This window comes from Lotus japonicus, chromosome 2 (assembly GCF_012489685.1).
Source record: "Lotus japonicus ecotype B-129 chromosome 2, LjGifu_v1.2".
Lineage (NCBI taxonomy): Eukaryota > Viridiplantae > Streptophyta > Magnoliopsida > Fabales > Fabaceae > Lotus > Lotus japonicus.
The window spans coordinates 92,468,131-92,485,054 of NC_080042.1; the positions used below are offsets into that span (position 1 = coordinate 92,468,131).

Genomic DNA, 16,924 nt, shown 5'->3' on the forward strand with positions numbered 1-16,924 from the left:
TTGTCATGTTCCCCCAAGGGTAATTGGAGCAATTAGTGAAAAATGATTAAAGTGCTTAGTCATCATGTCACACGAAAATTGCTAACTAATCAAACCCTTTTTTCCTTCTTTTCTTTTGCCGTAAGCAAAGAAGCCCAAAATTGGCCATAATTAATACGTATACCCGCCATATCTTGGTTTAGAGATTCTGTATGCATCTGTATGGAGTAATAACTAGTAATAAGCACTTCATTTAGAAAAAGAAAATGGGCTGCTACTGACTCAACAACAAACAAGAGTTTTAACATTCTCTTTTTAACACTTTCGTTAATTAATAAGAGTGTTAGTAATATTGTTTTTAACATTCTCTTTTTAACATTTTCGTTAATTAGTTGAAATAGTGTGTGACTATCGAATACAGACATGAGAATTCCTATAATTCGAAGTTAAAAAAATATAAAGAACTTTTATTTCAGACAAGAGTTGATGAAACAAGAGTGAAGACATGTCTTGAAATGGTACAGTTACATTTTTCAAACAATTGAAATAGTATTTTCAATTTCTTGAAAAGAAAAAATTGAGACAAGAATATTGCAGACAATATTTATGCCAAAGAATATCATTATTACTAATTAATAACCAATATAAATATGATGGTGACAAATTTGCTAAAGTAGTAAAGTGTTATGATTCAGTTTTTAGTTTGGGAAAGCTAGGTGTTAGTCTTAACTAAAGTTAAATTAAAAGGACATTTGTAGTTGATGATGAAATTTCATTATTCTGCATCTAAAAAATAGTTTGAAACAATGGTCTTACTACGTGTACTCGTGATTATTGATCGACTAATGTGTTTAATTGAGACGGCCGCCAAAAGTGAAGATTAATTAAAAAAGGAAAAATGTTTAAAATTATATAAAGAAACAAATCTATTTACCAAAAAATAGTTTTAAAACAATTTACTAACATGAGGTAGTTTATAGGTATTATATGGGAGGGAAACTGGTTTTTTGCGACGGAAAGTTATATCCGTCACAATTTTTTGACTTTAACTGTACTTTAATAAGAGATGAAATTAGCACTAGAGAGGGGACTTTTGTGGCAAATTCCGTCTCAGTTAGCCTTATTGTCTTACCCAAATTCCGCCGCTAAGTCGTATTTTGCTGGTTGTGAATACTGATTTTGTTGTTATGTAGCAGTTAGCGAGCCAAAAAATCCGTCACCAATAGCAACGGATGGGGTCGTCACTTTTCAATCTGTGATGACATCTACGACGGAAACGTTCCTTTCAAAAATCCGTCGCTATTTCCATTTCTATTCAAAAACTTTTTGTGCGGAGATGGGTAACCATGTTGAAGCATAGGTCTCAACGACATTGTTATTCTTCCTGTCAAGCATCGATGTGCGCTTCCCGGTAGAAAGGGACATACAAATAAAGTCAGCCATTAAGGAAAACCAACAATAGTTAATAAAATAAAGGAGTAGGAAACATATAAAAAAAAAAGGCCTCGGAACAGAAGAAGATTCTTGTTCTTGTACAATGTGTGTGTGTGTCACTGTGTCGTCCTACACTAATCATTGTATTATTTTCTTTCCTTTTTCCTTTAACCCTTCAACTGTAGAGTGGAGCATAGCATATACCATACTGGTGAAAAAAGCTTTGCATTTTAGTGTAAGACAGACAAACAGATACAGAGAAAGTGAGAGAATGAACGAGCTTTTAGTTGGTGAGCAGTCACTTTTGTTAACACTTGCCGACAATGATTTCTGTCTCTCACTAAATCAGTAATTACAAGACCCAACCAGTGGGGATAATAATACTCTACTCTATTCTCCACACTACTTTTCTACTCATCATCACTTTATTCACCTAAGTTAAAGACCCCCACTTAAAATTAATCTTTGTACTTTTTTTAATTTTTACTGTTTGAAGTGGTGGGTGTGTATGATAAAAGTGAAAACCATCAATAAGGAGGGAGATTCGTATGTATATTAGTATTACCATTATGACTATGATATGATGGCATTAGATTAGATCATAATCCAATAATGTTATCTTCACACCTCTCTTTGAGGTGGAGAGAGGTGAAATGAAGAGAGAGATATAAAAAAAAGAAAAAGTAAGAGAGAGAAAATATTAGATGTGATAGATGATAAGAAGAGAGAGATAGAAATAAAAAGAGGTGGAAATGAAGTATTTAAAAAATGAGGTGTGTATATATCATTACTCGATGATAATCTCATGGAATACGTGTGTCTAGTTTTCTGCTTCCATTTATTTCTTTCTTTATAGACCTTAGAAAATTATTGAGTATTTTTCTAATGCTTTCCAGAAAAGTGGTATAGATGACCTCAATGCTCTCTCCCAAAAAGCGATGATTATGAAGTAAGAGGGTCCATACTACCCATTATCAGTGCCAACATAATTGCCTCATATGAGAATAATAAGCACACTGTCAATTTGGCCTTTGTTTTAATCTCAAGAGGAAAATAAAAAGTACTACAACTAAATGAAATTATGTCAAAAGGTTGTATTTTAAATCTGATTTCCTGGCAAAGAAACCAATACATTATTCAAGTAAAGAAATAAAAATAACAAAATTTAATCCTCACTAATATCACTTAACAGACAACTCCGATCTAGCTTAGCTTAATTTCAAGGGCAATTCTACATAACATTAAAAACTGGTTCACTCATAAATATATATATTTTTACTACTATTAGTTAGTATATGTTATTTATATTCTTTTAACAACTCGCAGAATCAGTTGTAAAGTAGGGAAAAGTCTAAAAGAAAGAAAGAAAGAAACTGGTTAAAAATCGTTGTTGAGGAATCGCTCTCCACCATTTTCTGCGCTGCTTCATGCCGACAGTATTCCTTTGCTTTGGGTCCTCTCAACACCTTTCTCCCAGTCACCCAATCCAATCACCCTCCCTCTATACACATCACAAGCTTTGGAATCGAAAGTTTAAAACAGAAGCTACCCATATTTTAATTTCATTATTAAACAAAACTTTAATGAAGACCTATCCCCAACAACCAATGCTAATTGGAAAAAGATTTCCACTTGTTTCACTATGGGGTTCAGAGGTTGCTGTTTGGGAATCAAAGCCTTTAATCAAGTCCCCAGTTTGAGAATGGGTGATTACATGTGGACATCCGCTTTTAAGCAGACATCCAATCGACACATGGTTAGCAGTGGCTTTTAAGAGCAGTAGTCATGAGCGACAGTTAAAAGCTAAACTGTGTATTGATTGAATGTCGCTGAAAATTGTATGTCCAAGTAATATTTTCGTTTGAGAATATATTTGACACTTGACCTGCATTGAGTTCTGAGGTTGATGTTAAACCACGCCTCAAAATTCAAGCCAATTTTCCACATGGAATACTTTTGTAGTACTAGGAAGACCACTTAACATGTTCCATTAACAACCAACAATTTCATGGTTTCCTTACCAGACCAATGATATCAATGTCCACAATGCCACGAAAAAACATGAATTCAACGTTGTAATGATAATTGATGTACCTTCAACCTATAATTACTATACAGTAATGCAGATAATGTGATCTCAACTAGTACAAAACTGTGTTTTGCTACCTATTTTGAGAATTCAGCTACTGAGATTGAAATGGTCTGAGGGAAGTTTGAAGAAACCATAGCGTCTAAAGATTATATGCAACTGATTTCATGCAAATAAAATATGTAAAGTTACATGGTTGAAGTACGTTAATTCAAGAGGACACTGAGATGATTTATGCATGGCCTTGACTTTAGACAGAAAGCTGACTGCCTTTGGAGCCCAAAGAATTCATCAATTCTGCAGTGATTGAAAGTGAAGCAACTGCCCTGATATTACAAAGGCATCATGCCTGTCAATATTCCATATAAGCAGAAACAAATTCTAATGCCACTTTCACATGCCAAAGGTTATCCGTTTTTGAAAGAATAATTGCAGCTTTTACTGAAAGAGATAAGATCCCTTCCAAGATAGTTCCTGCTGAAAATAACAATAGTATCTCTGCATTGTTCCTCACTTTACATAGCAAAACTGGTGAGGAAGTTTGACTGTTTGAGATGAAGATTTCTCAGAGATAAAGGAGGAATGCTTAAAATTTCCCCTTTACAAATATTATTAATCTAAAATCACTAGAGGAACGTACAATTTCTACAACACACTTCCCATTCTGACTGGTCATGCCCTTTTCTCTAGCTTCACATTGCTTTACAAACAACAAGATAAAGGTAGCCTTTACCTGCATATTTAAAAACTGGGAAACAAATCATGCTATGGTGAACCACTTAAAGAAGACACAGGAAAAGGAAGAAGGTTGTGGAAAGAATTCAATAAATCCTAAAAATTGAAAATTCCTAACCGATTAAATAACACAAAATTTGTTATTACACTGAGGATGTATCCAAAAAGACCTCATTCAACACATCATCCTCACCATTGACCAAGGCAAACAGCTCTGCATCCTTATCTTCGTCACTGGAAAAATCCCTCCTTTCCAATTTCGAATGAGCTGCGATAAATATCAACTTCTGCGCCCTCTCCAGTGCTACCCTGGAGTGTCCTAACCGCAAAGGCCAATTGCATTTGAAGCCACGCGAGGTTGCATGTAGGAATATTAACCTCACTGCAACCCTCCCTAAGGACCTGAATTCTGTTAAATAAGTCTCCCAAACAAGCCTACTGCTTTGTGGATTCACAATCCTCATCTTTCCAGTTACAGGATCTCTCTCCTTCATCTGCACGGCTCGCGCGTACACAGGATCAAGCCCTTGTGTTCTCCATTTCATGAGCTCCATTAACACAACGTGCGCCTCATCTCGTGAGACAAGCCTCGTTATGAGCTTGTCCACGTCCTTCTCCTGCTCCGGCGCCAAAAACTTGTATGGCGGAAGGTACTTGCCGCTGGTGTCCCTCACCAGATAAAGTGGGTCAAGAATGTATGCAGCAGCCCATGCAGGGTGGTAGTTTTTCCTGAACCGTTTCTCAATAACTTTCTCCAACAATGCTTCTGAAAATTGAAATTTGGAGCACCAAATCTTCACTTTTGCTCTCAATTCATCCCACAAGGGAAGACATTGTCCAACAAGTGGCCTTTCTGTCTCAATCTCACAAACCATGTCCTTCACCAGTTTAATCAACGAGTGGGCTGCTTCAAGATCATTCCAGAACCCCACGTCTCGAATTATATCCCCAACTTCTCTCGCGCTCGCGTCTTTAATCGAAGCAATCTTGAACGGTTCATCAAGCAGAACATGCTCTAAAGCACGAGCTGAGCTCAAAATGTCCTCCATCATTGTATACACAGAACCAAAGTTGAAGTCCTCAAAAGAGTGCATTCTGATTAGCCACGCGTGCCCGTGCTCTTGCATTTGATACTTGTGAAAACTATTCCGAACTAGTTGAGATTTGTAATTGATGAAATTCGCGAGCTTAAAACAACTCTCAGACACGGTGGTGAACAAGGGGATTTCTTTGGTGAAGTCCTTGATTAAACTAATGAAGCCTTGGTACTGGCAAGAGAGATTAACCATCCAATGATTCTGATTCTCCAAGTTTCTCAAAGCCTTAGCATTGAACTTGTCTGCAACTATCCCAACACATTGTTGCAGGACATTCCCGCAAATGCCAGTGATTGTCTCCCACAAAACATCTTCTGCATAATTGGAAGGAGCAGAACCAGGAACAAACACTGCTCTTCTGTACAAAATGGTTCCATTAGGGAGATTCACAGTCATGTTAACCAGCTTTTCTTCACCGTGATTCCTCTGTTTCCAGCCATCAGAGGCTATTTGGAAGAACATGGCGTCTCTGATTCGAGCTTCTGAATCTGCCTTGGCTTCCTCGAACCTGGTATCCAATCTGGAACCGGTGAAGTCTCGGCGAGACACCGGCGGCAAACCAACCTGGTTCAGGAATGCTCTGAACTTAGGGTGCTCCAAACCGGAGAAAGAAACCGAGCCGTAAGACTCGTAAACCCAGTCAGCGAGATAATCAAACGCGGTGTCGACTTGGATTTTGCTCAGAGATGTCCCCGGAGAAGTTTTAGGACTCTTCAGCTTCTTCACACTGTCTTCCAACATCGCCAGAGCTCCCAAATCGTCCTTCCCACCGGACAGCATCAAATGCGGTTGCTGCTGCGGAGGAAGCAAACTCGCCGGCGCGTACGCGAGCTCCAAGCACGGATCCACCAGCGGCGGGACGTGGTACGATGAGGTAGGGCCCGCAGAGCAGGTTCTCTTCCGCTGACTGTGGTTCGCCGGAGAAGGAGGCGACGAGACAGTAGCGCCGCCAGGAGATACAGAGGATATGGGTTTGGCTGCGGAGTGGAAATTGGGGCAGGTTCCGCGCTTAAGATGCTCAGAGGCGGTGCGAGAGGGGTTGGAAGCGGAGAATACGGCGTCGCAGAGAGAGCACTTGAGCTTCACCGCTTTGGGTAGCCCTGTATCGGCGTTGTGAACCAGCATGGGTTCAAGGTGCGCCCAGTACCAAGCCCCTTTACCCTTCACAGCTTTGGTTCGAACCGTGACCAAACCATCGTAGCGCTTCTGTACAGCTTTTACAGTGAGTTCATCGGCTGAAGCTGAGTCAGCAGAAGGTGCAGTAGCCGCCATTGCAAGTAGAGAAGAAGCAGAAACAGAGTTATGAGTGTGACTGGTGATGGAAATTGGAAACTCTTCTTGTGTTTGTTTGATTACATGTTCTTGTTCTTCTTCGTTGCCGTCTGGCCTCCAATGAAGAAGCATCGAGTTCTGTGCATTCAGCCCGGAAAAGCAGGTGGCGGCGGCGGCCGGAATTTGAATTTCCGGTGGATTTCCATGGGAAGAAGAAGCGATCTGTTGAGAGTTGAATTTATTTCAGAAATGAGTGGTTTCTTTTTGAATTTTGTTGGAGGAGAAAGAGGAATGGGGTAGGGTACTAGAAATGGCAAGGCAAATGAGACTGAAAGTGAAAACAAGAAGAAGAAGAAGAAGAAGTGAAAAAGGTTCACGCGGGGACTAGTTGCGCGTGAGAGACATTGTTCAGGGATGTTTGATAGCAACTGGTTCAACGAGGTAATGCTGGTACAACAGTTGTTACTGTCACACGTAGGAGACAAAGACCAATTCCCACTTACTTCTACTTGGGGAGTGGTTATCACGCGCACTTTAACGGCTTTGCCATGTTTGGAGTTTTGACATCCGTTTCACGTTCTGTAGCATTATTATTTAATTCATATTTCCCTTTTCTTTAGTTCTCGGGTCTACTCTTGGGGTCTTACTTTGTTTCTTTGTTCCTTCTCTTTTCCTTTTGATTTGTTTATTTTGTTAGAAATTATTTTTAAATCTAGAAATTCTGTTATAGAAAAATAGCTTAGAAATTGAACAACTCTAGAAAATATATTTTAATTCAATAGACACAATAAAATTTACATGATCCATAGTTTTATCTTATTGTTAAAATTTACATGATAAATAAAGGATTTTTTCATGACAGGGCTTTTATATTGTAACTTATTCATGTGGAAATAATGAAAAATAAACAATAATGTAATGAACAAACACCTAAGTCAAGTATGATGTATTTTTTTAAGTATTATCTTGTTTGATAAATGTTTAATTGTGTTGTTTATTATGGAGAATATGCTGAAAGTCTTTGTAAAATATTGTATTGCATTATATGTATAAGATGAACGATCAGTTAATTTGGAGCATGAAAAAGACAAAGATAAAACGGGAGTCTTGGGGAGAGACGACGACCATAGAAACTCCACTGGTTGTAGAGAATGTTGTGGAGGATGTCGATCAGGATCTTTTCTAGTCAACCATAGGTATGACTATGAGAAGAATGTGAATGTATTTGTGGTTGTACTTGTAGTAAGTGTGGGAGTATAAGGGTAAGAGCTAGCTAGGTTTACAATAGTTTGGGTTTTTACTCATTTAATTTTGTCAATTCAGTGACTTGGAAATTGAATAAGTTCATAGAATTGATGATTCTCAATTGTAAACCATATATGAAACAATTCAACATAACTTTAAGAGAAAGACCAACCACTTGAATTGAAAGTCTTTCAAAACGAATATATATGGTATTTGCTTGAGCTCGAAAAGGTCCTATTAGTGATTATAATAAAAGATGGCGTTGAAGCGAATAATTAGTTTCTCTTATAAAATATCTTGCATTTCATAAGTAAACACTTCATTTGTGACAATCCTTCACCATGTTTATAAGGAGCTTGCTCTCCGTATTTGGATCATATATGAATGATATTAAGTTTATATAAACACTTGTAAGCTAATGGACATCACTCTAGTTTCTCTTAGGAAATCATCTTGCATTTCATCAAGTGAACATTTCACTTGTGACAATCTCCACTATGCACATTGCTTCATCCCTTTCTTCTCACCCATTTTGATTTCTTCTTTTTAATGACTTGATATACAAGCAAGCTAAATACACACTAAAAGGAGATGATTCAAGGTTTGAGCAAGCTCGTATCCACATTAAAAAGAATAGAATAAGTCACAACATGATATAGGTAAGTTTTCACCCTCATTAGCCAAAATACCAAAAATGGATAAGCAAAGAAAATGATGTTCGACAACAAGGTGAGGATACATAAGAAGCTTGGGGTCCCCATTATTACCAAAGAATCAAAACCACGGGTACGGCAAAATATTCAGAAGCAAATATTTCTAATTATGCCTTCCAAAAGAAAGAGATAAAGTATGAGAAAACTCAATTTCAATTTCACCGACTTTATAAAAGCGGTAGGTGAAAAAGCAAGAAAATGGGCCAACAAATTCCTGAAAACTTTGGAAAAATGCAACCTGCTATGGTATTAGAAATAGCTGGCCTGATGAACAAACACACAAAATTGACGGGCCCAATTTATACTAAGTAAGAAGATGAGTGGGATAATAAGTAGATTATTCTCAGTGTATAATCCAATAATATAATTTTTGTTGTGAATAGATGATCACCATGGGCAAATGGGTCAAGCCCATATCTCTTTATCTCACTTGTAGACCTTGATGCTATAAATAAAGGATGATGAATAAAGCATCAAACATCTTCAATTCCACAATTTACTTGTTTCACTCATGCATTCACTCTTCTCTCCTCTCCCTTTTACTATTTTCTTAACACGTTATCAGCACGAACAAAATGAAATTACAGATCAAGACAGAGGCATGTGTAATTTAATTTCTTGAATCTATAACCTTTTACTATTTTCTTAACAATTTTAACACTATTTTCCTTGGAATTTTTAACCCAACAATGTGTTTCTCTTCTACCATTTGTTAGCATCACAATAGCAATGAATAATACAGATAAAAGCCTGAATTTATCACAAAAATGGCTAGAAACCATAACTAAGCATGATATTGATTTTTTTTTTTGAAACTACTAAGCATGATATTGATAAACATATAATAAAGTAAATATGTATATAGATTAAAATATAATTGTACGCCTTCAACTGGGAATTCATGCAATTTGTGAAAAAGATTTTTTTGTCAACATAAAAAAAGATTTTGAGACGCATATTTTTTATAAAAGAATCTACAATTTATGTTTTATTTCTTTTTGTCGAAGTGGGCATAATATTTTTGTCACAACTGAAATGTTTTTTTGGTCGAAGTCACAACTGAAATATTCAATTTATGCTCAGCATAAAATAAATTGAAGCCCATTAAAAGTACACTGGGCTAGCCCAATGTCTTCAAGGATGGTTTCACTTTACAAGTTAAAATTCGACCCAAAAAAAAAAAACTTTACAAGTCAAAATGGTTGAAAAAATTCAAATGAAAAACAAATCGCCCACCGTGGGGCTCGAACCCACGACCACAAGGTTAAGAGCCTTGCGCTCTACCAACTGAGCTAGACGGGCTTGTTGATATCATGACTTATTTATATTTGATAAAGCATAATATATGAGGTTTCAATCCATAAGTAGACCTAGTGAGATTACATTTCCACAAACACTTATCCTTAACATGCTATATTATAGCAGGTGAGACTAGGGTAAAACATTAATATTTGAGTACTGATTGTTAATTTGAATACTTTTTACAACGAAACACAAGGAGCTAACAGTAGCCGTAAATTTTTTTTTACAAATTATATCTTATATTTTAATTTGTTTTGACTTTTTCCTAAAACATGATAGATTAACATTCTCGTATTTCGTCCAACACTAGTTCGTAACGAGTAACATTACTTAATATTGTAGTCCACCATGGATCAAATGATATTTTTTACTCGATAATTACTCTTTCTTTCCCTCCCACCCTCCTTAGTCCTCTTTCTCCCTCCCTCTCGCACGCTCCTCCTCTTTCGATCCCTACCTTCTATTCTCACTAGCAAGGTTATAGATTCTTCGAAATGCAAGAGAAACATCTGACCATGGAGGTGATCCAGTTAAGGTGTCATTTAGGACATAGTTGCGTAGATCAGGGGAAGCCATATCTCAGGTCGTTGTGTAGTTGTGGAGCTTCGCGAGGTTCGGATTGTTGATGGAGGAGAGGATCAAAATCTCTTTGTAGAATGATTTGGTTGAGAACGCCGTTGCCACCGTAAGCCTTTCATCGACGAGATGACCCAAGTATACAGAGTGGAACCTGACGTTGTCGATCTTGTATTTGGTGTCTAATTGGTTGGTGGAGGAGCTCAACTCCTCGTAGGTGAACACCGAAAGAGTATGGGTTATGGCAATATTATAATTATACCATTCTAAAACTAATTCAATCTTATTAATCTTGAATGTTTGTTGGATGTCTGCACTATGCAGATGTCTACAAATCATTTTACATAACAGATATCACACATATTCATATTCGTAATAAAACTTTTTTTGTCCATACATGTAAGTGTAACTATTAACATAACTAAAAACTGAATCCTTATAGCACAGTAAAGAAAGTGAATATTTACAAACTTTCTGTTGATTAAAACTATATACAAAATATATGTGTGGGTGGCCGGCTCCTGACGTTTCTTGTCCGAATCTATGAAAGCATATAGAAGAGGGAAAGGAAAAAAGAATAGCAATCCCCATATTTCAAGTGGATGGACTGCGGCCCCACACGTGGCCTTGTTTTTTTTTTCTCTCAAAGATGGCACAAACATCACCTCAATACATTAACACGTGAATTAAAAATAAAGGAACTTTGAAATGAAAGGTGCAATGGAGCTGCTACAATATTAACTACCATTCTCACTTCTCATCCTATTATATTATATTCACAGTTTCACACCATCCATCAACCACATAAACTTCTATGTCGCGAAGGCCAAGATCGCCGGTGATCACGTCCCGGAGGAGTAATAAACCGCCGCATCCGTCACCGTCACCCCGTCGTAGGACGAAGAGTAAGTCAAAGCCTGTCAATATCTTGAAGCGTTGCTCATCAGCGCCTCTGCTTCCACAGGGGGATGATATTGATTTCGATGCTGATGATATGGGTAACCTTTCAATGAGGAGAGGAGAGACGCTTTTCCGTCCTCAAACGTTTTCAGATGCTTTTCTATCTTCCCCTTCTCTCTTTGCTTCCTCTCCAAAGATTTGCACTAACCAGGTTAGTTGAGTTTAGACATGTTTTTTATTATAGTTATGTTAACTAATTTTATGTATATTACTTTTCCCAACCGCGACATGTGCAACTCTTTAATCTGCTATATATATATGTAAAGTTCAACTGTTCAAGGCACCAGAGTATAGATGGCTCAATTAATTTGAAATCAATATCCTGAATTTTGAGAGAAGATCAGAGATGATTTTTTAATTTCATTGTTTTTGTTAAAGATAATTTTCAATTCTTTTGATGCCTTGCGATTCTGCATAAAACCGGTTTCCTTGCTTCCTTTCTACGGATAGAAAACTGTAATTAAAACTAATGTTAGGTTTCTTTAATTTTGAAGCAATGGAAATTAGAGATGCCGTAAACCAAGAGTGGAAGTTTGGTATAATTGACCTCTTTATGTCATGATGCATGCCTTTACAGACTGAAATTATTCTTAAAAACTTTGACCATAAATTATACTTTTAATATTCTGAAAGTTAGAAAAGGGATGGACAATCAGACAGGATGAGATAATTTTTTTAAGTTATGGTTGACATTTGATAGGCGGTAGTGTGTGCAAATTTATATATATCTATATTTTCAATGGTGTTACTACTATTTTGTTAGCTAGACCAAGCAAGCATAGATAATTTTCATTTTATATCCTTTAATATCACAAACAACCTAATTTTGATGTTTGATTAATTTGTCATGCCATGTGCATGTGAATGTGAGTCTTTTTATCATCCAGGTTACGTAACAAAGAATTGGTAATTTAATTTTTAGGTACAAATACGTAGTATGTATCAGTTGTAACTTGTAACCAATTACTAGAGTAATAAACTTGATCAGCAAAAAATAACATTAGCTACAATTGACTGCTCTGTATTGCTTTGTGCTCTCTGTACTCAGAAATTGCCTGTTCTTGTTGGTGATGTTTTGTGTTCAGATAAAGGAGTACGACAAGGAAGCTAAGGTGGTGGTTAATGTTACAGTTGAAGGAAGTTCAGGACCAGTCCGAATCTTGGTAAAGTTGGGGTCAACAGTGGAAGACACAATAAGGCGTGTGGTGGATAAATACAGAGAAGAAGGAAGAAGCCCCGAGATCGATCCTAACGTGGCATCTTCATTCCAATTGCACTGCTCCTATTTCAGTGTTCAAAGTAAGTGAAAAAATTTTAGTCTTACATTTGACAGATTATTTTCTTTTTTTACTAAATTGATCTCGCAATTTCGAGATCAAACTTTTTACTAAGGGGTTTAAACAACTACTTTAACTACTGCGATCGGCTAGGGGCGGGGGTAATTCAATATTATTGATTGAGCACATATCTTTTTAACTTGCCAGGTTTAGATAAATCAGAATTAATTGGGGATGTAAGTAGTAGAAGCTTTTATCTGCAGAAGAGTAATGCTGCTGCATCAACTTCTCAATCGGAATTAGTCACACGTAACCCTGCTTCGCCGCCCTTTGCAACTCCTCCAATGTTACTCCAGTCTTTGATTGCCCGAAAGATTAGCAAAATTATCAGAAGAGCTCGCAGGCTATGGAAGATTTCCGTTTGTGAACAATGACAAAGGATCCAAAACCTCCTTCACACGTGAAAGCAGCAACCGTTTTTATCTGTTGCTTTTCAACTCATAATGTTTACTCTTTCAATTTCAATTTGCTCTACAATGTTTATTCAATTTTCGTGTGAATACTATATTATTTTGTTTGGAAATGATTACTATGATACTCAAGTTTGGTCTAGTAATTCCTGAGATGTGCACTCTTTTCTAACTTTTTAAACTCTAACTTGTAACCAATTAACACGTACCCGGCACGAAAGATTGCAAGTTATTCTTTGCTTTTGAGAGAATGAACACCTAATTTCGGATTGACAATTACCTTATGAAGACTATTGTTCGCGAGTATTAATTATATTGGCTTCCCTCAATCAAGCAATTACTTTTGACTTGCCAGTCCATTCTTCCATAGGCATGCGGTCTGAGCCCCCCAGACTGAGCTCCTATCACTGATTGGGAGCTTATGACTTCATGTTTTATTTCACTTCGTTATTATGTGCTTTTCACCATTCTATATCACAATGCTACTTTACTAATAGTCATTCAACCCAATATTACTTAAGGAAGAGCTAGTGGCACTTTACTCCATTTAGGGTGCAACACTATACCACTTTGTCTAGTAGCACGAAACTTGTACTCTTTCACAACCCTATTTTTATGGATTAGGATGCTCTCGTCTCACTTGACACTACTATGAGAATTCTTTTACTTTCTTTCCCACGGTTACTAAGATGTTTAAATTCCATGAATTGCCTCTTGATTCAACATTAGTTTGAAATGTTGAGTTATCAAGAATCTTTGGGATTGTACTTATTTTCAATTCTCTCTCTTAGTCGCTTATTACCCCCCTTGTCTCTAGGTAACTAGTATGTTCATTGTAAGTCTTTCCTCGCATGAACCTCACCTTTCAATTGTAACAACTCTCTTTCTTAAAGACAAACACTACTTTCAACTGGTTTGGTATAGAACTATGGGTTAATTCGAATTGATAGATGATAAAGTGGAACGAGTCACTACGCCCTGATTGCAACCCACCATAAGTGGATCAGTATTGGTTGACTCGCTAATGAGTGTGTCAAGAAAGTCAGCCTACACCGCCCCGATTTGGCCGACCATAATATTAAAGTATAAACACTTAAAAATCACATAAAATCATATTAAAGTAAAAATACTATAAAATCATATAAATATGATGTGAAAACAATAAGAAGCAATTCTTTTCGGGTTGATTCACGAGGCCACTCACCAAAACACGTCCAAACACTTTAAAATCATAGACAATATGATATGTGGTTTGGCCCGGCCAAATTTATCATTTACCCGAATGGTTGGTAGTTTAAGTCTGGTAGCTTGGGCGGGTTAGTGAGTTGAGTCACCCAACCCACCTCGTCCTAAACCTAAAACTGAAAGCTTGTGTAAATAACTATGATGTAAAATCATCATAATTTTAGGTGGTCCAATAATATTTTGACATTTGTTTTAGTAAATTACGACTCAGTCACATGTTAGACTATTATTACACCACTTAAAATAAGGATAAATTTACCTCATATTTAAAGTAAATGATTTAAACAAACCTTTAGAAACAAAATAATTGTTGTGAAAGGATACGGGAGGCAATCAAAGGAACATCTCAAGATAAATGTTAGGCCACACTTGAGGAAGACATGGGGTCTTATTTCATTCATTCATTTTTCCTTAAATCCAAACAAAACTCTAGCACTTTCCAAGAAGCTTCCCTTGCCCATTTAAGCCCGGCCCACGCAGAATCAAGCCCTGAATGAATGATTGGTCATGCGTCCCGTTCCCTCACGGACTCTTCTTCTTCTTCTTCAGTATCTCTATTCTCCCTCCTATCATCATCACCACCCACATGCTTTCTCCACAGTCTGAGAAATGGGTGGTTCCGCTTCCAATTCTCGGAATCCAGCCATGAAAGCCACTTCTAATGACTCTCTTCAGCCAACGAAGGTTCTAGTGAACGTGACCGTCGAGAACAGCTTGGGCGCCATACAGGTCCTGATGTCGCCGGAAAACACCGCCGCTGATTTGATAAAGGCGGCATTGGAAGTTTATGACAGGGAGAAAAGAAGGCCCCTCTTGAAGGAATCAGATCCAAATCGCTATGACCTTCACTACTCCCCTTACACTCTCCAAGGTATATATATATATTTTACTCTGTTTCTCTGTTTTTTTTTTTTTCATTTCTTTTGACCTTGTTTGTTACAATTTCTGCTACTGGTTTTGCAATTATGCCTAGCCTATTAAGAATTGAAATGTTGCAGGTTTGAAGCAATGTGAGAAGTTGAAGAATCTGGGGTCAAGGAATTTCTTTCTCTGCTCCAAGTGTCTCGCAGTTGATTCTGCATTTCCATATCCACCTATTCAGGGTCGTGGTGCGTGATCAAATCCCGGCCTCCTTGTTGTATCCAAGAAATATCGTTTCCTATATATTTTGAATTTTGATGTATGAACATTATTTGTTGTTGAGATGAATAGGATATATTTATGCATCCTCTGTTGATGGATTGAAAACAGAGGAGGACAAAGAAATGGAAAAACAATAGTTTCATTGATAGTGTAGTTGTCATGGAAAATCCCATTACAGTTTTTATGGTTCAGCAGGTTTTATCACAGTTTGAATAAGCAAAATAACACACCCAATGAGAAAATTTTAGGCCCTCACAATAACAACTTAAATTTGTGTTTGGTTGTGAAAGTAGTTTGATAATTGAAATGATTTTTATGTTGTTTGGTATTAGGGAATGAAATAATGTTTGGTTTACAAATGTTATCCACCTCCGCCTTGGGTAAATAGGAAGAGAAATGATTGATATGATATGAGATGTGACAAGAAACTCAGAGAGATAAGAAGAAAAATGAGATGGAAAAGAAAGTGAGGTGTGAATGAATCATTACTCATAAAGAATGTGAAAGAATAAAGGAAAATTATTTTTGTCGAGCTATTCTCACGGCCGGTGGTCATGAGACAAATCTTGTGCTTTACGACCAACTCATTAAGTGATATAGTGGTTTTTTCATTCACAAAATTGAAAATTGAGTCCCCTAAAATCACTTCTAATATGGATGAAATGTTAAACAACTATCAATATTCAATACCCACCCGCTTGGTTGGTATACACAATTATTGTTTTATTTGTTGTGTATAAATCTTTATAACTATTTCCTAAAAAAATAATTATAACTAATACATTTTGTATGCAACAAATTAAAATTTAATAGTAAGTCTCACCTATGTTCAAAGTATAACAATTTTCACTCCTGAACTACTTTTTTTTTTTTTTTGAGCTAGACCTAATATAAATTATAATAATTTTGTTTATCAGTGTATTCCAACAGCTGATAGTCATTAGATTAATTCACTCAAGGCTAAAAAATACATTATGTAGGTAGGAATCTCCCAAATTATTATTATAATATACATTTGTATTTATATTAAAATTGTTCTTTTAAAAATTTAGATTCGAAGTCTTCTACTATCGCCGTATACAAATTGAGGCTTAGAGTGTCTTAAGGTTGTATACATTGACGATAGGAAATATACTTGTAAAAGTCACTTCGACTCTCAATTCAACTAAGAATCATAAAAAATATTTTAAAGTTTTAGAAGAATAATATGTAAACAAATGAACAATACTTGTTACAAAATAATCAAACTTATATTTAAAATTCAAACATGAGTGTACGTAAATGTTTTAACATTTGTATTGTCATTCATTGTAAGTAGTTTACGATATGAAAATTTATTTAAGCGGTTTTTTAATCATCAACTTCATGAGCTTTACATTTGCTCGAC

At 36.5% G+C, this 16,924-nt stretch overlaps 3 protein-coding genes and 1 non-coding gene across 5 annotated transcripts; 2 read left to right on the forward strand and 2 right to left on the reverse strand.

Annotated features, from left to right (window-relative positions):
- Positions 1-4,063: 4,063 nt before the first annotated feature.
- LOC130741096 (uncharacterized) lies at positions 4,064-6,989 on the reverse strand. The gene has a single exon (XM_057593887.1). It carries the CDS (start codon positions 6,736-6,738, stop codon positions 4,381-4,383), a length of 2,358 nt encoding a protein of 785 aa, XP_057449870.1. The 5' UTR covers positions 6,739-6,989; the 3' UTR covers positions 4,064-4,380.
- A 2,804-nt stretch (positions 6,990-9,793) lies between these two features.
- TRNAK-CUU (transfer RNA lysine (anticodon CUU)) lies at positions 9,794-9,866 on the reverse strand. Its single transcript has one exon. It is a non-coding gene; the product is annotated as a tRNA-Lys (tRNA).
- A 1,221-nt stretch (positions 9,867-11,087) lies between these two features.
- Positions 11,088-13,295, forward strand: LOC130741097 (uncharacterized protein At4g22758). 2 transcript variants are annotated; one of them, XM_057593888.1, is made up of 3 exons: positions 11,088-11,553; positions 12,488-12,701; positions 12,887-13,295. In XM_057593888.1, the coding sequence occupies exons 1-3, from the start codon at positions 11,257-11,259 to the stop codon at positions 13,111-13,113; spliced, it is 738 nt and encodes a 245-aa protein (XP_057449871.1). In that variant the 5' UTR covers positions 11,088-11,256; the 3' UTR covers positions 13,114-13,295. The 2 variants fall into 2 exon arrangements, with proteins under 2 accessions (XP_057449871.1, XP_057449873.1); XM_057593890.1 differs by having other exon boundaries at positions 12,943-13,083.
- A 1,553-nt stretch (positions 13,296-14,848) lies between these two features.
- On the forward strand, positions 14,849-15,728 carry LOC130735877 (uncharacterized). The gene is made up of 2 exons (XM_057587750.1): positions 14,849-15,265; positions 15,393-15,728. The coding sequence occupies exons 1-2, from the start codon at positions 15,004-15,006 to the stop codon at positions 15,509-15,511; spliced, it is 381 nt and encodes a 126-aa protein (XP_057443733.1). The 5' UTR covers positions 14,849-15,003; the 3' UTR covers positions 15,512-15,728.
- Positions 15,729-16,924: the final 1,196 nt, after the last annotated feature.

Bases quoted from the DNA above. Each gene is read 5' to 3' on its own strand.
- LOC130735877 (XM_057587750.1), top strand. From the start codon at position 15,004: ATGGGTGGTTCCGCTTCCAATTCTCGGAATCCAGCCATGAAAGCCACT. The intron at 15,266-15,392 runs GTATATATATAT...GAAATGTTGCAG, and splicing joins CTCCCCTTACACTCTCCAAG to GTTTGAAGCAATGTGAGAAG.
- LOC130741096 (XM_057593887.1), bottom strand. From the start codon at position 6,738: ATGCTTCTTCATTGGAGGCCAGACGGCAACGAAGAAGAACAAGAACAT.
- LOC130741097 (XM_057593888.1), top strand. From the start codon at position 11,257: ATGTCGCGAAGGCCAAGATCGCCGGTGATCACGTCCCGGAGGAGTAAT. The intron at 11,554-12,487 runs GTTAGTTGAGTT...TTTTGTGTTCAG, and splicing joins CAAAGATTTGCACTAACCAG to ATAAAGGAGTACGACAAGGA. The intron at 12,702-12,886 runs GTAAGTGAAAAA...TTAACTTGCCAG, and splicing joins CTCCTATTTCAGTGTTCAAA to GTTTAGATAAATCAGAATTA.